The sequence below is a fragment of the Elephas maximus genome, chromosome 22 (assembly GCF_024166365.1).
Source record: "Elephas maximus indicus isolate mEleMax1 chromosome 22, mEleMax1 primary haplotype, whole genome shotgun sequence".
NCBI lineage: Eukaryota > Metazoa > Chordata > Mammalia > Proboscidea > Elephantidae > Elephas > Elephas maximus.
This window is the reverse complement of record NC_064840.1, coordinates 28,534,829-28,552,726: the sequence shown is the minus strand read 5'-3', so window position 1 is coordinate 28,552,726 and position 17,898 is coordinate 28,534,829. Positions and strand designations below refer to the sequence as shown.

General features: G+C 44.9%; 1 protein-coding gene across 3 annotated transcripts in view; it reads right to left on the bottom strand.

Annotated features, from left to right (window-relative positions):
• TTC28 (tetratricopeptide repeat domain 28) overlaps positions 1 to 17,898 on the bottom strand; it is a 773,448-nt gene that overhangs the window by 150,160 nt on the left and 605,390 nt on the right. For all 3 annotated transcript variants that reach the window (XM_049865174.1, XM_049865176.1, XM_049865177.1), the window contains 3 exons: positions 7,251 to 8,592; positions 5,441 to 5,964; positions 1,433 to 1,542 (listed from right to left, as the gene is read on the bottom strand). In XM_049865174.1, the coding sequence (XP_049721131.1) occupies positions 1,433 to 1,542; positions 5,441 to 5,964; positions 7,251 to 8,592 (1,976 nt within the window). The remainder of the gene's footprint in view (positions 1 to 1,432; positions 1,543 to 5,440; positions 5,965 to 7,250; positions 8,593 to 17,898) is intronic.

Below are 17,898 nucleotides of genomic sequence, written 5' to 3'. Positions count from 1 at the left end.
TATTTACCAGCCCAGGCCTCACTACACCTGAGGAACAGAGTGCGACCCAGTGTGGTGGAGGCACTGGGAAATGGGTGAAGCTGGTGCGAAAGAGGACAGGAAGTCACTCTCAGGAGGGGAGGCTCTTTGTCGTAGGCAGCTCAGTGCTATGGAGCCAAATCGTAATTGGCCCTCCACTGCAGTGCACCACGGTCAGGTCTTCACTGGAAAAGCTCGACAGGAGCCCTGGCCACACTAGAAACTACAATGCCACCTCCACCACCACCAGCACCCCCAGGACTGGATGCTTGACATTCCTAATGGAGACACTCGCTGCTGTGCTAACTGGCTTCTCCTTCAGCGAGCACACCAGACTCTTCTGACTCTGAGACGTCTGTGCTAGAAGCACAGTGTCCAATTCTCAGTTTACGCAAATTAAAAAACAATAGAATTGTAAGACTGAGAGACTTAGACTAGGATCCAGGAGTCTATTCCTAGCCCTGCCACTAATTTGCTGTGTGACTTGTGGCAAGACTTGGAACTTCAGCTTCTTCGTCCCTAAAAGGGGGATGGTCGGCATTCTACCTTGCAGGGTTATGTCGAGGAATACGTGTAGTGAGTGAAAATACTTTGAAAATTGTTAATCACCATATTATTATAACCTGGACATTAGAGCGTTAATTTCTCAAAATGGCCTTTAATGGCTTAAAAAGTATGGTAAGATACTATAACTTTCTAGCATGCTATGGCACGAATTCAGTCATAGCACTCCCTAAATTCTCCTGAGCCAGGACGGAAGCCTTGATTTACTTCTCCTTGTTTCCCCTTTACCTAGCACCATGTCCTTTGCAGTAATTACCCACACACTGACTGAATGGACGAGTGTGGAATTTTAGAGGTCGCCATCTCAGAACTTCTCCACCCTAACAGAGCAAGCCCTTAGCTCCAGGTATCTTTCGAATCTCCAGAGCCAGCAGGCTAATGGACTGCAACTATTTGTACATATGCAGGAAGATGAACTTACTGCAAGAGAAAACCAGGGAAGGAGGGAGGAAGGCAGGGAGAGAAAAGAGAATGAGGTGGGAGAGGCATGTCTACTGATATAACTAGAAATGTACAAGAACGTTAAATGCAGTGATTATGAATTCTTGGATTACTTACTTCCATCATAAAATGCAAGTTATTTCCTAATAAGGTTTAATGAGCAACGGCAGCACGTAACACAGGAATTCCAGAGAAATTTTTGAAAACTCGATCAGACAAGTAAGCAAGAATCTTTCCTTAATGGTTCAGGACTTCTGGGCCTGGACTGGATGGAAACCCTGTACATCAGCCCAAGGGTGGAAGGCAGCACCCTCTGGCAAATGTCATCACCACGGAGATAGTAATCCCAAGTTCTCCCCTGCCTCTGGAAACACCACCGCCCACTGGGGTCAGGGCTTCTCCTGCTCACCTGGTGCTGGGCCTCCTCCAGATTTCCGCTAGCCCAAAGAGAGAGGCCGAGCCCGTGGCGGATTTTGGCCTCATCCTCTCTTCGGCCCAGTTGCTCAGCTAGCCGTAGACCTAAAAACAGATGGAGAAATTTTAAGGAAACACAGGAGACAGACAATTCCACTGTGCCAAGGAGGCCTGCAGAGTCCTTCTGCTTCAGGTGGATGTAAAGAAGGTTAACAACACGGCTGGATACAATGCAGGACGAGAGCTGAGTCAGCCCAGGCAGAGGAAGCATTCTCCTCAATCTCTGTGCTGGCGGCGACTTTTCCAGGCCGCTCCGGGATGCAGCAGCAAGCTCAGAGATCGCTATCAGCAGGAGACAGGTTTGCAGGGCAGGCAAAAAGGTGGAAACAAATGGAACGTAACCTGGCTGCCCTCCCTGTTGGGAAACCTTAGCTTCGCAAATGAAAACTCCTGGCCTATAAATTTATCAAACCTGATTCTCTGGCTGGCAAAATCTGTTCCCGACAGTTCCACAATGCAGAAGCCAAGATAATACAATAAAACCTGCAAAAGCCAGAATGTGTGTAAGGCAGCAACCTGTCAGAAATGGAAAACCTAAATATTTTCCACTAAAATGATCTACAAAAAAGCACTAAGACTGCACCCTGTCAAAGGCAGAAAACTTGCGAGACCCGGAAAAACAAGGCAGTCCCGTTGAATTTCAGCTCTCACGGGTTTAACTGCATTTTCCTCATCACATGCATGTGCACAACAGGCAATTGGTGTTGGTGGGGAGCACACGTGATGCCCTCCAGAAAGCAGAACACTCGCACTGCCTGACCCTGCTTTCTGAGGGAGGCTACTGAGGTGGCTCATATCCAATCTGCTTTTCCTTTAAGTCAGAGGCTTTGATCTGCCTCCATGGGGTTGCAAAGCAAGTGCTATTATGAGTCAGAAGCCTGACATGAGACTGTCCTCACTCTAATGGCCTTCAGATAGGCACCTGCCGTTTGGGTCACTTACCCACAGCAAGCTTCTGGATTTTGTGGCACTAGCAACCTCCGGGGTTTTGTGGGAGCCAAATCTGAGGGCAACCACTTATTGCACTGGGCCCTAAGATGCTCTCCGCATCACTTTCCCCTCATTATCTTTCTCTCTGCAGACAGACGTGCACTTGTGCAGAAAGGCAGCATGTGTGTTCCTATGCCACAACTGAACACGCAGGGAAAGGGCCTCCTTCTAATCCCATTCAGGGTGGACGGGACCCTGCCTCTGAGTGTGGTGGGCCTGTGCTATTTTAGACTCTGGAAAAGGAACTGAGTCAGTTGAGAGCATAATAAAAGTAATACTCTGGTCCAAGGCTCATGAAATATGCTTTTAAAAATGTACATAACTCAGAAATAGCATTTTAATTTTAAATCATGTCACCGAGTAACAAAAATAATACTTGCAAATTATTCATATTTTTAAATACCTCACAGAAAAAGAACACAAATGAAAGTAGACGGTTCTTGGGGAAAACCCAGGAGGATACTGGTTGTTTTAACCTTCAATAAGCTAGCCACATTAATTCTCCAAATCAGACAACCCTGCTGGTTTGGGGTCTGTGAGTCAGGAGGAAAACTCAGTGAGGTGAGCTCCCTTGGGATGTCTGCTCTGTGTGAGTGGAGACTTTGCTTTGCTCCTTGCTATCTCTTCATACTCAGGACACACCCTGGTCCACAGTCAGGGCTTCAGCAATGAACAGTTCAAAGCCCACTGGACAGACATGGCATCTGCCCTGCCCCAGCTTCTATTGGCTTCCGCCTCTTAGGAATCTAATCCACCCATCCAGCAATCCTGGAGCCTGGATTGCCAGGAACTGGTTGCATGTTGTTGTTAGTTGCCGTGGAGTCAATTCTGACTCATGGCAACTCCATGTGTGCAGAGTAGAACTGTGTTCCATTGCGTTTTCATGGCTGTGATCTTTTGGAAGCAGATTGCCAGCCCTTCCTTTGAGGCACCTCTGGGGATGTTCAAACCACCAACCTTTTGACTAGCAGTCTATGCTTAACTGTGCAACCCAGGGACCCCTCTTTTCATTTGGAAAAAGAAAGAAAGCTGAATAAGAACGGGAGTTTTAACCAGGAGTGTCCATCTGAATCCCTGGAGCACCTGTTCCAAAGACTCAGCCCCACCTGTGAGACTCTGTGGCACAGGGGCGGGGGCCATGCCGATATCAGGCCCATCTGAAAGCCAGGAGAGACAGCACTGGGTGGCTTCCGGCTGAACTGTTTGGTCATTTTGATTGGCTGCAGACCCAACTCAGAGCACTGGGAAGGGACCGGCCAGGTGTCCTGTTCCAGGCTCCTGAGAAGTGGGCATGGCCCACAAGAAAAGGTATCTGCTGCACACTGTCTGGTGGAGCCCATCCGTGAAACAGGCCCGTGGAGACACTACAAATCACATTTTAGACTGCTGCAAGACTTCAAAGAACAAGAAACAATAAAAATGAACTCCAGAGTTTTTAATAAATACAGAATTATGTCACAGTGTCTCAAGCAAAGCAGCTGCTTCCTGGAGACAGTATTGTAGGAATTAGAAAAGTACACAGCTGAGAGGTTGTCCTCTGCCTGGCCTGAGTTTTAGTTTTCACCAATTCAACTGAACACCACCCCTAGTCTGTTAGAATTTTACAACAGTCAAGTTTCAGGAAACTGAAAGCAAACAGTCATAGTTGATGCATTGAGGTAGAGCCCAGCCCAGAGAGAGCAGGAGCCAGATGAGGCCTGGGGAGTGGTTCCGGCCTCTCAGTAACTTCTCAGCCTGCAGGCCAGTCATCCCCGATTCGTGCAAAGGAAACAGTGACCCATCAGCTCCTCTCCCACTCTCCACCTTGCTTCCTGCTCCCCTGTCCCCCACTTCCCCCCTGGGGCTCAGGAGTAGTAAAGGATAAAACTGCCCCAACCCTGCTCTGTTCTTTTGCGGTTAGGACCCTGCATAGTTCCTGAGGTCAGAAAGCCCAGGTTGAGCCCACTCCACCACTGACCGATTACATGGCCACAAACAAATCACTGTGCTTCTCTGAGCCTCAGTTGACTGAGCTGCAAAATAGGGAAAAAAAGGTACACTTCTCAAGGTTATTGTAAGAATTCAGATTAAATCAATTCTATCTGCAAAGCTCCTTGGGAAGTATAAGTGAGTCTGTGCCTGAATCAGCCCCATTGCCTCTCACGGGTGAGCTGAGAGGCAGCCTCTCCATCCTTCTTCCCTTCCACTGTGGAAGGATCCAACGTGCCCAACTGAGCAGAAGTGCTTTCAGGAGCAAAAAGTCCTACACAAAGTAAAGAGGTGGACGATGAATGCATTGCTACAGGGACTTCTGCTTCAGGGGAAGGAAGCTTCAAAGGACTGCCTACACCCAGGTAACCGCATGGCAGAGAAGCAGCCAACTCCTGGGTCAGCCTGGAATAAGACTTCACCGTGGCGCCCACCCAAGCACTGTGGGCGATCAACCCTGGGGAAGAAGCCAACTCTGCTGCTTAGACTGAGGCTTCCAGATGAGACCTCCACTACCCTATCAGAATTGCTTTCTATATTTGATAGTTTTGATAGTTCAGATATCTTCTAGAGGGATAACTGGGCTGGGAGCACATAGCATTTTCCTCTGATTTGGACCCTGAAATTGTACATGATTAGCTCTTCCTTGATTCATCTGTGTGAGAATGTGTTGTTCACCCAGCAGAGGGCTGGGAAAAGCAAGGAAGGTATCAGCTTCTTGTGCATCTGGCTGGCAGCAGACACTGTCCCAGAAAGAGTAAGCCAGCCTGGGTCAAGAGAGAGCTAGGTAAGGCATTCTGGACAATGAAACACCTTAGCACTAGCAAGGGACACCCAGTGGGAGCACCATGATTTTGGGAGTTGGACTGCTGATGTGGTCTCAGAGGTACCCCTCAGTTCAACTCAAACTTGCATACATCCTTCTGAGTGGACCTGAACTTGATCTTGAGGAGACCAAAGGCCCACAACAGGCATTATGACCTACCTTCCTGTAAATACATGACTGCCTGGGAATAGTTCTGCAAGGCATGATGGGTCCTCCCGAGGCTGCTGTATGATACCGTCTTAGCCACCAGGTCATTCATCTGGGCGGCAATGCTCAGGTGCTGCTCTTGATAGACCACAGCCCTCTCAAAGGTGCCCAGCGATTCGTACGTTAGGCCCAGGTTCCCATAGGCTCGGCCCTGGCACGTGGGGTTGTTGGTTTCCTCTGCTATCTGCAGGTCGAGCTGGTGGTACTGGAGGGCTGTGTCATACTCCCCCATCTGCTGGTAAACGCCCCCCAGGCCACAGGCCGCGTCGCTCTCTAGGGCTCGGTCTTTCATCTCTCTGGCAATGTTCAGCTGGCGTTCCAGGCAGGAAATGGCTTGTTCATAATTCCCTAATTGGCTGTGCAGACTGCCCAGCTCTCCGTAGGCCTGGGCTTTATTGAAGGCCTCCCCGAGCTCATGGGCCACCACGAGCCTCTTTTCGAAGCACACGAGGGCTTGCTGCAAGCTCCCCATCGCCCTGTGGGGATGTAGACAGAGAAGCAATGATATTACTTCGTGCAGGTGCAGACACGCTAAAGCCCCTGAGAAAATGAAAAGCATTTGTCACTGTCACTTACTATAGAAGCTCTTAACTCCTCTTCTAGCTAAAATCTATCATGTGCCCTTAGAGTGAGATGCAGGGGAATTTCATAATCAGGGAAGCAATTCAAAAGGTATCCCTTAGTGACCTTCCCAAGAACTTGAGAGTCAATGGGATCTACACCCCAGAGGAAACATAAAATATATTAATAGGCACAATGATAGCAAGTGAGCTGTTTGGTTCTTTGGGCCTCCCAATTTCTACTACCGCTTAGATGATTTTTTTGAAATCACTTTACAATGACTGTAAATCTTTCCTCCTGTGCTTCTCTGAGCACTCTGTGGGTGATGATTTAGTCTGCCCCTTGCCCTGCCTCCACTCCTGGAGCCCTCATCCCCTTCCTGTCTGGAGAGGCCATATATCCTGCAGACACACAGGAGCAGACACAGACACCTTCTTGGGTTCCCTGCATTCAGGAGAAAAGCATCCCCTTGGCTAATGGTGTGTCTTTCTGTGCTAAGAAGTGACATGATAAAGAGTGGGAAGAGCGTGGATTCTGGCAGCAGACCAAACTAGCGCGTGGGGCACATGAACGCCTTTCCCCAGGCCTCAGTTCCTGGAAGGTAAATCCCACACCCGCAGCAGATGATAGTGGAGGCATGATAATAAAGGAGTACTACAAATATTCTGTGAGCTGTCTATGCCAGGCACCCAGCACGATGCAGGGTGCAAAGTATGTGCTTATCCATGCCCCCCATTACGGCTTTTCCTAAAGCATACAATGGGGTCCAAGTAATTGGTGGGTGCAGACGTTATATGAAAAAACAAATTCACATACTGTGGAAGGCATTCAGAAAAGATCAGTTCGACTGATTCATGCACCTTTCCTATTTCCTACTACCTCTTTTATCCTGTCTATTACGATGCAGTCAAAGGCATTATGTTTGGAGTCAGAGAGCCCTGGCTTTGACTCTCAGCTGCCCTTGTTAAGCTGTGTCATCTTGGGCATCAGTCTAAACTCTCTGGGTCTCAGTTCCTTTCTCCATAACCTAAGGGTAATAATACCACCTGCTTCATTCACAGAATTGTTGGAAGACTCGAATGAGATGACGTGTATGAAAATGCTCTGTAGTCAATAAACTACCACACAGACACAAGGTTGCCTTTACCATCACAACTGCTCTATTTGCAGGTTTTTCAACCACATTCGTCCTCTTTTTTACCTGTGTCCATTTCCTAGGCCCCGGTAAGCCTTGGCTTGGTCTTGCATGCGATTCAGACTCTGGGCAACAGATAAATACTGTTCATAGTATTTGATAGCTTCCTCGTAATCCCCCAGGGCCTCGTAGCAATCCCCCAGGTTGCCGTAGGCCCGGCCCCTGTCCAGCACAGACTCATTTCCGCTGAGCTGTTGCAACATGGCCAACTGCTGCTCGAAGTAGCCAATGGCTTCTTCCATCACATTCATGTTCATCTTTGTGATGCCCATGTTGCCATAGACCTGGGCTTCTAGACTTGGATCCTTCAACTTCTGCCCTAGATCCAGCTGCTCTTCATAACACTTGAAGGCCATCGTGTATTTCCCCAGGGCCATGTAGACAGCCGCCAGGTGCCCATGAGCTCTGCACTCCCCTGGCAAGTCGCTCAGCTCCTGATAGACCTCCAGTTCTTGTGTGTGATAGCCCAAGGCCTTATCATATTTCTGGACCATTCGATATGCAGTGCCCAGGGCGGCATATGCACTGGCCTCCAGTCTCCTGTCCTTCACGTGGTGAGCCAAGCCCAGTTGCTGCTCGTAGAATTTTATTGCACCGTTGATATCTTTTTTACAGACGAATATATCACCCAGGTTCCCTAGGGCTCGAAATTTCGCCTGGGAATTATTCAGGGATTGGGCTAGGGACAGTAGGTATTTCTGACATTCCTCAGCTTTGCCGAAATTCAGCAAAGCCTTGAACGCTAGGCCCAAGTTGCAGTAGGCTTTTGCTTGGCTCAATTTGTCATGAAGATCTTTGGCCAGTGCCAGATCCTGCTCATAGTACTTCACTGCCTCCTGGTAGTTCCCAAGGCAGTAGTGGGCATAGCCGAGATTGTGGCAGACCTTCCCTTCTCCTTCCATGTCCTGAAGGTCGGGAGCAAGCCGGAGGTACTGTTCATAATAGGGGGCAGCCTGGACATACTCTCCCCGGGAACAGTGGAAGTTGCCTAGGTTGCTGAGGGCCCGGGCCTCACTCTGGATGTCCCGCAGCTCTCGGGCGATGTTCAGGTGGTTCTGGTAGTGCTGCAGGGCCCGGTCGTGGGCACCCAGGGCCTGGTAGGCCACGGCCAGGTTGCCATGCGTGGAGGCCTGTGAGGCACGGTCGTTCACTTCCATGGAGATCTGTAGCTCCTGCCGGTGGTACTTGACCGCCTGGTCATACATGCCCAGAGCATTGTAGGCGTTGCCCATGTTCCCGTAGGCCCGCCCCTGAGCAGCGTAATCACTCAGCTCCTGGGCGATGCACAGGTGGGTCTTGTGGAGTTTCAGTGCAGTGTCATAATCGCCCTTCATCTGGTGTATTATTCCTGCAGAAGAGAATAAAAGAGCAGGAAAAGGTTTGAATACCTGATTAGGAGAACATTTTAATTTGCCACTCAATTTATACTAAAATACAACTCAGATGAATTAAAGAATTTAAAAGAACAGAAGGTAGAATTAAATATCTATCAGCTCTCCAGAGGGGGAATAGCTTCCTATGCCCGAAGCAACAGAAAAAAACACGGACAGATTTGATTACAGAAATAAAAATCTGTTACAAATACATACCTAAAATTAAAAGGCAAACACAACAGTGGGAAATACATGAAACACAGATGAAAAAGTTCAATAACTGTTGTATGTAAGGATTTCACCCGATTTGATTTAAAGCAGTCAAGACCCCAATTGACAGAAACAGGCCAAGAAGTGGGAAGTGGAGACAGACAACTCACATCCAAGGAAATACAAAGCGGAGCCACAGGGCAAAATGCTCATCTCTTTTACTAATCAAAGAAATGGAAAATAAAGCAACCTTCAAGTACCATTGTACATCTACTAAATTAGCAAACAACCAATCGAAATGATACCCTGTGTGAGGAGATTGCACTGAGATTGGTAAACACACAGACTGCTGGGGACGTAAACTGGGACAACCTGTCCAGGAGGAAGCAGCAGGGCGAGAGGCACAGACACGATCAAGACTCTGTCCTGCAGTCCTATACACAGGAGGGAATGCTTCCTGAGCAATCGTCAGCAGACACACAACTATACGCATGACAATCTCCACTGCAGGGGCGGATTAGTGAAAAATCTAAATGCCAAACACCAGGGGACTGTATAAGTAAATTTTGGTACATCAACTCAACAGAGGATTATGTAGTCATTAAAAATGTAATTATGAAGTCTACGCTGAAAATGGGAAAAAAATGTTAACTGGAAATAGCAGAAAACAACACTGTGCTCCCTGAGACAACAACATGGAAATCAGTGTGTACGCGGACAAGGCCTTGAGGGAAGTATGCAGAAGCAGAAAATGGTTTCCTTGTTAGATGATGCGATCTGAATGATCTTTGTTTTAAAACCTCTTTTAATTCTGTGATACTGTTTTACAGTCAACAACAAGAACACTTTAAACAATCCTAACAAACTCTGCTATAGTGGCTAAGCCGAGCTATCGTTTTTAGAAGCGGTTCAAAATAAGATATAGCATAAATAGAAAACCAAAAAAACCAAACCCACCGCCATCGAGAAATTCCTGAGGTGGTAGAAGTTAAACTACACGTAATTTTTCTGTGCATGTTTTTGCATGAGCAAAATATTTCACAATTTAAAAATAAATACATCTTGGTACATTCTATATAATGTAATAACATGGTGTCATTAAAAATGGTGAGCACAAGTTTATTAACATGGGAAGAAGCTTACAGCATATTGTTAAGGGGATACAGAGTTACAAAACAATACATTTTAATTAAAAAATAGGATCTGTGTATATGTACAGTTTACATTTATACATATACATATCATATAACAATTTAAAGGTTTACAGTAGTCTTTGGGTGGTAGAATTACAGTTTCTTTTTGCTTATCTGTATTTTATATATTTGTCTATGATGAAAACATACTCTTGGTTTAAAAGTTACTAGAAGTATTTTTGAACTTTGATACAATAAGAGAAATAACATTCCTAGGGATGGAGTCTGGTCACTTCCCTGGGTTGGATATGTCACTGGTATCCCAAGAGTCAGCTCAAAGAATTAGAGTTTTTAAGAACCTATCTCAAGATTAGAAACTCTGTGGTGGCTTGCATGTTGCTATGATGTTGGAAGTTACGCCACTGATATTTCAAATACAAGCAGGGTCACCCATGATGCACAGGTTTCAGTAGAGCTTCCAACTAACACAGACTAGGACAAAAGGCCTGGCAATCTACTTCTGACAATTAGCCAATTAAAACCTTATAGATAACTACAGAACATTATTCAACTTGCTTGCTTTAGATGCACCATCAGAAGGGATCAATTGCTAGAGGAAGACATCGTGTTTGGTGAAGTAAAGGGCCAATGAGGGCTTGGAGACCCTCGGTGAGATGGATTGGCATGATAGCCACAATGATGGTCTTGAACATGCTGGTGGCTGTGAGGATGATGTAGGGCCAGGCACTGTTTCATTCTGCTGTACATAAAGTAGCCACGAGTTGGAGCTGACTCAACGGCAGGTAACAAACCACTACTAATCTACTTTTGTCTCTATGCACTTGTCTATTCTAGATCTTTCAAATAAGTGGGACCCTACAATATTTGCCCTTCTGTGACTGACTTATTTTACTCAGCATTACATTTTCAAGGAGCATCCATGTTGTATCATATATCAGAACTTCATCTCTCTTTATGGCCAAATTATATTCAAATAATGGATAAACCACATTTTGTTGATCCGTTCATCTGTTGATGGTTGTTTCCATGTTTTGGCTGCAGTGAAGACTGGTATACAAGCAGCTGTTTGAGTTCCTCCTTTCAATTCTTTTGGGTATATATCTAGAAGTGAAATTGCTAGATCATATGGTAATTCTTTCACAGCAGCTGCACCATTTATATCCCCCCAGAAAAGCATGAGGATTCCAATTTCTCCACATCCTCACCAACACTTGTTATTTTCTGTTTTCTGTTTTTTTTTTTAATATTATTAACTTTTATTGAGCTTCAAGTGAACGTTTACAAATCAAGTCAGTCTGTCACATATAAGTTAATATGCATCTTACTCCTTACTCCCACTTGCTCTCCCCCTAAGGAGTCAGCCCTTCCAGTCTCTCCTTTCGTGAAAACTTTGCCAGCCTCCAACTCTCTCTATCCTCCCATCCCCCCTCCAGACAGGAGATGCCAACACAGTCTCAAGTGTCCACCTGATACAAGTAGCTCACTCTTCATCAGCATCTCTCTCCCACCCACTGTCCAGTCCCTTTCATGTCTGATGAATTGTCTTCGGGGATGGTTCCCGTCCTGTGCCAACAGAAGGTATGGGGACCATGACCTCCGGGATTCCTCTAGTCACAGCCAGACCATTAAGTATGGTCTTTTTATGAGAATTTGGGGTCTGCATCCCACTGATCTCCTGCTCCCTCAGGGGTTCTCTGTTGTGCTCCCTGTCAGGGCAGTCATCTGTTGTGGCCGGGCACCAACTAGTTCTTCTGGTCTCAGGATGATGTAGATCTCTGGTTCATGTGGCCCTTTCTGTCTCTTGGGCTCTTAGTTGTCGTGTGACCTTGGTGTTCTTCATTCTCCTTTGCTCCAGGTGGGTTGAGACCAATTGATGCATCTTAGATGGCTGCTTGTTAGCATTTAAGACCCCAGACGCCACATTTCAAAGTGGGATGCAGAATGTTTTCATAATAGAATTATTTTGCCAATTGACTTAGAAGTCCCCCTTAAACCATGGTTCCCAAACCCCCGCCCTTGCTCCGCTGACCTTTGAAGTATTCAGTTTATCCCGGAAACTTCTTTGCTTTTGGTCCAGTCCAGTCGAGCTGACCTTCCATGTATTGAGTGTTGTCCCTCCCTTCACCTAAAGCAGTTCTTATCTGCTAATTAATCAGTAAAAAACCCTCTCCCTCCCTCCCTCCCTCCCCTCCTCGTACCACAAAAGTATGTGTTCTTCTCAGTTTATACTATTTCTCAAGATCTTATAATAGTGGTCTTATACCATATTTGTCCTTTTGCCTCTGACTGATTTCGCTCAGCTTAATGCCTTCCAGGTTCCTCCATGTTATGAAATGTTTCACAGATTCGTCACTGTTCTTTATCGATGCCTAGTATTCCATTGTGTGAATATACCACAATTTATTTACCCATTCATCCGTTGATGGACACCTCGGTTGCTTCCAGCTTTTTGCTATTGTAAACAGAGCTGCAATAAACATGGGTGTGCATATATCTGTTTGTGTGAAGGCTCTTGTTTCTCTAGGGTATATTCCGAGGAGTGGGATTTCTGGGTTGTATGGTAGTTCTATTTCTAACTGTTTAAGATAACGCCAAATAGATTTCCAAAGTGGTTGTACCATTTTACATTCCCACCAGCAGTGTATAAGAGTTCCAATCTCTCCGCAGCCTCTCCAACATTTATTATTTTGTGTTTTTTGGATTAATGCCAGCCTTGTTGGAGTGAGATGGAATCTCATCGTAGTTTTAATCTGCATTTCTCTAATGGCTAATGATCGAGAGCATTTTCTCATGTATCTGTTAGCTGCCTGAATATCTTCTTTAGTGAAGTGTGTGTTCATATCCTTTGCCCACTTCTTGATTGGGTTGTTTGTCTTTTTGCGGTTGAGTTTTGACAGAATCATATAGATTTTAGAGATCAGGCGCTGGTCGGAGATGTCATAGCTGAAAATTCTTTCCCAGTCTGTAGGTGGTCTTTTTACTCTTTTGGTGAAGTCTTTAGATGAGCATAGGTGTTTGATTTTTAGGAGCTCCCAGTTATTGGGTTTCTCTTCATCATTTCTGGTAATGTTTTGTATTCTGTTTATGCCTTGTATTAGGGCTCCTAAGGTTGTCCCTATTTTTTCTTCCATGATCTTTATCATTTTAGTCTTTATGTTTAGGTCTTTGATCCACTTGGAGTTAGGTTTTGTGCATGGTGTGAGGTATGGGTCCTGTTTCATTTTTTTGCAAATGGATATCCAGTTATGCCAGCACCATTTGTTAAAAAGACTATCTTTTCCCCAATGTTTTATGTTTTTTAATACTTATCATCCTAGTAGGGGTGAAGAGGTATCTCATTATGGTTTTAATCTGCATTTCTCTAATGACTAACAATGTTGAACATCTTGCCATGTGCTTTTTGACCATTTGTATATCTTCTTTGTAGAAATGTCTATTCGAGTCCTTTGACCATTTTTTTAATTGGGTAGTCTTTTTGTTGTTGAGTTGTAGGAGTTCTTTATATATATAAAAAAAATATATATACTGGATGTTAAACCCTTTATCCAATATACAGTCTCCAAATATTTTCTCCCATTCTGTAGGCTGTCTTTTCCCTTTCATAAGAAATGCCCCTTGATACACAAAAGTTTTTAATTTTGATTAAGTCCAATTTATCTATTTTTTTCTTTTGTTGTTCATGCTGGAATCTTTTTAACGCTGAAAAACTGTTAGTGACAGAAACATTTCACTTCCAAAAACCTGAATTTAACATGTATTCTTAAACTGCTTTCAGCTAAAGAGAAACCTTTTAGATTTCAAATTTCCAGGTGTCCTGAGAGGAAATGAATCATTTACTCCCTCTCACCTAGGCCTCTGCATTTCTAAAATGGGGATCAAAGTGTCTGTCCAGCCAGGAGTCCATCGTTATGGACACAACCAGTGACGGCAGCAGGAATGTTCGGCAGCAGGAATGTTCGCGTGTCAGAGCCTCTGAGCACTTTCTTCCACGGGTGATGTCTTTGCATTTTTTTCCATAGATTTGCATTTTATTGCAATGATTTTTTTTTAAGCCAGTATGATCACTTGTTGGTTGTTAAGGTAAGAATGAGAAGAGATAAGATGCAGCAGCATGGAAGCTGGGCAGTGATACCCTCAGAGAAGGCAATCAGATAGAGCTTGGTTTTCATGTATGCCCCCTCCCACCACAGACACAGGCCTCCTGGCTATCGCCCTCCGCCCTCCTCGAGCCCCATTCTACAGGATGCTAGCTAAGCATCTGGAAAGCACACTATAATGGAAAAGGCACAGCATTCAAAGTCAGAAGTTCTGTTTTACAAGCTTGGAGCCCGCCTCATTCAGCTGAGTGTCTTTAAGACAGTCAGGCTCGGAGCCCTTGTTTGCTTATTTTTTTTAAATGGCAACTTTTTTGGTTTTTTTGTTTCCCTATTAATAAGCTTAGGTTATACTCATCTCAAAGAAAAGGTATGAGAAACATAATAGTGTACATCAACATACTTTGTAAACTATAACATGCTATCTAAACACATGGTATGAGCGGGTATTTAGAGAAAGGAAAGGAATTCTATCTCTTACTCTTATGGCCTAAGAGTCTGGGCTAGTTAATAGGGAGCAGTTGGGATGATAATGGCTACCCAGGGTTCATTGATTTGTGAAAGAAACTCCCTGCTGGGTATGACAAAATGATCTGAACTCCAGCCAGCTTACCCAATGCACTCCCCCCTTCTCCTCCTCTTCCACTTCCAAGGGCCTATAAAGAAACATAGGACAACTGATTATCCCAACAAAGACTTCTCCACACAGACGAGGGTAAGAAGAGCTGGACTTGGCTGAGAGGGGATTTTTTTTTTCACCTGCCCTTGTGTGTCTGCTGCTCCTGACACTGCCAGCCTGGAGGATTCTGAACAGAACATTACACTCTCTTGGCAGCCTTTCTCTTTGTTGAGACAACATAAAAGCAGCCCTGAGAGCTGCCAGCAAAGTGAGTGCACACGCTGAGGAGATAATCTGCAGATCCTCCTTCCCTTTTGAGACCACAGCTTGATTTTCCAGGGCCATCACTCAGATGAAGACTTACAGAGGGCCTGTCAGCAGAGGCCCACTAGGTGACAACGTGCTGCAGGGAGGGGAATTAAATGAAGATTAGTGGGGCAGAAGATCCTCACAAAGCCTAGTTCTCACAGGACGTGTGGAGAAGGGACACACGGGTATGAATTTATACATCACCACAGGAGGCCTCCACCTAGGGGTCAGGAGTGGCCACCGCCATGGGAATAAAGACACCTACTTCAAAGGGCTGTTATGAGGGCCAAACGAGATCATGCTTATGAGAAGTTGGCACAAGTGCCTGGGACATAGTAACTGCTCAGTACGTTTTGCTTTTATTATTAACCATCACCAACCAAGACCAAGGGAGCTGTGGACAGGAATTAGTAACACAAGCCAAGCAGAAGGAATTCTATTAAAACTAAAAAGTTGAGCATTTTAGCAGTGAATTCTTGCTGCCTTTCATTTTGTGAATTCTCTGAGAGTAGGGCCTCAGCGTAACTCCACAAATGATGGGAGCCCTCTTCTCTTTTATTTAAAATATTATTGTTCTGTTTATTAACACTATAATATTAGTAGTGCGCAATCCAAACGGGGCTTTAAGAGCTCATCTATTCTTTCCCTGTTTTCAAACAAAGTGAGTTCTGCTCCATCCAAGCCAAATCACTAGCTATTCTCAGAGAAAACATAGGATGTGGGAACTGGAAGAGGCCCTCCCACAGGCTGACTTTATAAATGACACAAGCAAGGTCCAGGGAGAGGAAGTGAGGCATGGCAAAGCTGAGGCAGGGATTTCTCAACCCCAGTGCCCTCAGCTGCACAGTCCACCTGCTTTCAAGATAAGCAGGAGACATGAAGGATTGTTATTAGTCTTTTTAGGTGTGATATGGGACAGTAATGATGCTGTAAAAATTTCTTATCTGTTAGAGATACATATGGAAGTATTTACAGATGAAATGGCACGGTGGGAGGGGGTAGGGGGAGTGCGAGTGTGTTTATGAAAATAAATGAAACAAGATTAGCAAAATGTTGATAATTGTTGAAGCTTGGTTATGGGTATGAGGGGGTTCATTTACACTATTCTCTCGACCTGTGTATGTGTGTGTATGTATGTAATTTTCCATAATAGAAGATTAAATCAATTAATAAAGAATATGGAGAGAGGTTTGCACTGAGTAGTCTTCAGTAGCCCCTTCTGGAATCAGGAAACTTCTCATAGCTAAGTCCTGACTATGCTAGTGTAAGTCCTTATTTCTGTCTTTGGGATCTAAGTAGAGAAAGATCTATAGCTCTACTTATCCCTCTCAAAATTGGGAGGTGACATGTGTAGACTGAAAACAACACAGCACTTTGTTGCACAACTTTGATTTGTTAATAGTCATGATATCTAGTTTGCCTTTAATAGGGTGGTATTCTATGTCTTACAAAGAGGCAAGGTGCAAGGGGATGGTAAAAACAGCTGAGAAAACTGCTCCATAGAAACAGCATTGCATAATCTTGGCTGCTTCTCCCAATCTTTGTCCTCACTTGGAAAAGTGGCCCCAGTTCTTGCCAGAGGGCCCATTATTCCAAGCCTAGAACATCTTTAGGTGCCCTGGATCCTCTCCCTCTCAAGGATATATATTTCACACATACTTCTTCTACATTGTACTTAAAATCTTTCAAAGCTTGGGACGAGGAAGAGCCGACATATCTGTTCAGTAAACAGATGGCTGCAGTCAAAGACATGAGAACAACTCTACGTTAGAAGCATAACCAGTTGGATGTCTTTTCTAATTCATTTTCAGGTTACCTGACATTTATGTACCATTATTTTTGCCAGTGGAGGACAGCAAAGGTTCAGATATTTTAAAATGACTGATAATTTCAAAATTACTTATCATATGACGTCAGCTACAAGCATTTTCCTGAAAGGTAGGGTTTTCCTGAGAAACTCTCTGTGCCTGGTTCTCTACTCAGTGATCTTATTTATGCCTGGAAACATTCCAGTGAGGTCAGTATCATGGTCTCAGAGACCCAGAAGCTTCAAGGATTTACTCAGGCTTATTGTTGTTGTTGTGTGCCGTTGAGTCAATTCTGACTCATCGTGACCCTATATGTCAGAACAGAGCTGCTCCATAGGGTTTTCCAGCCTGTAGTCTCTATGGGAACAGATTGCCAGGTCTTTTCTCCTACAAAACCCCAAAAAAAAACCAAACCCACTGCCGTCGAGTCGATTCGTGGGCTCAAATTACCAACCTTTCAGTTAGCAGCTGAGTGCTTTAACCACTGCACCACCAGGGTTCCTTACGCAGGCTTACATAGCTCTCAGTGGCAGAGTTGGTACTGGAAGCCAGGTTCATCTGACTCAGCGGTCTATACTTCCCTTAGCTGGAACATCTATTGAAAGGCAGATGTGATTTTGTGCCCATTCTTCTTTATTAACATTAGTATACTTTTGTGACAAACCAACCTCATTGCAGCTATATAAGAATGATCGATGGTCTGGCTAAATTCATATCTAGAGAGTAGAGAAGTATACATTTGAGGCCAGCAAATCCTGAGAGCCTCAGCAAGGTAGTAGAAGGAACCAGATGTAATCATCTATGTGGGCAACACCTTTGGAGAACTCTTGGGCGATCACGCATCTTGTCTTCAATCATTTATCTTAATTACATCTGTCTACTTTTTCTGCCAAACCTACCAGGCTCTTCCTGCTCCTCCAAAGGATAATTGAAGTTACTAGCCTGTTATCTTCTTTGCTTCAATAGCAATTTAGGATGTCTTCAGTGACATTGAGAGTTCAGTGGCTCTTCTGTCCCAGACCCCAATTAGCCCTCCCCTTCTGTTGCAATTCTAAGAAGCTCCTGTAATAAGGTTGTGAGGAAATCC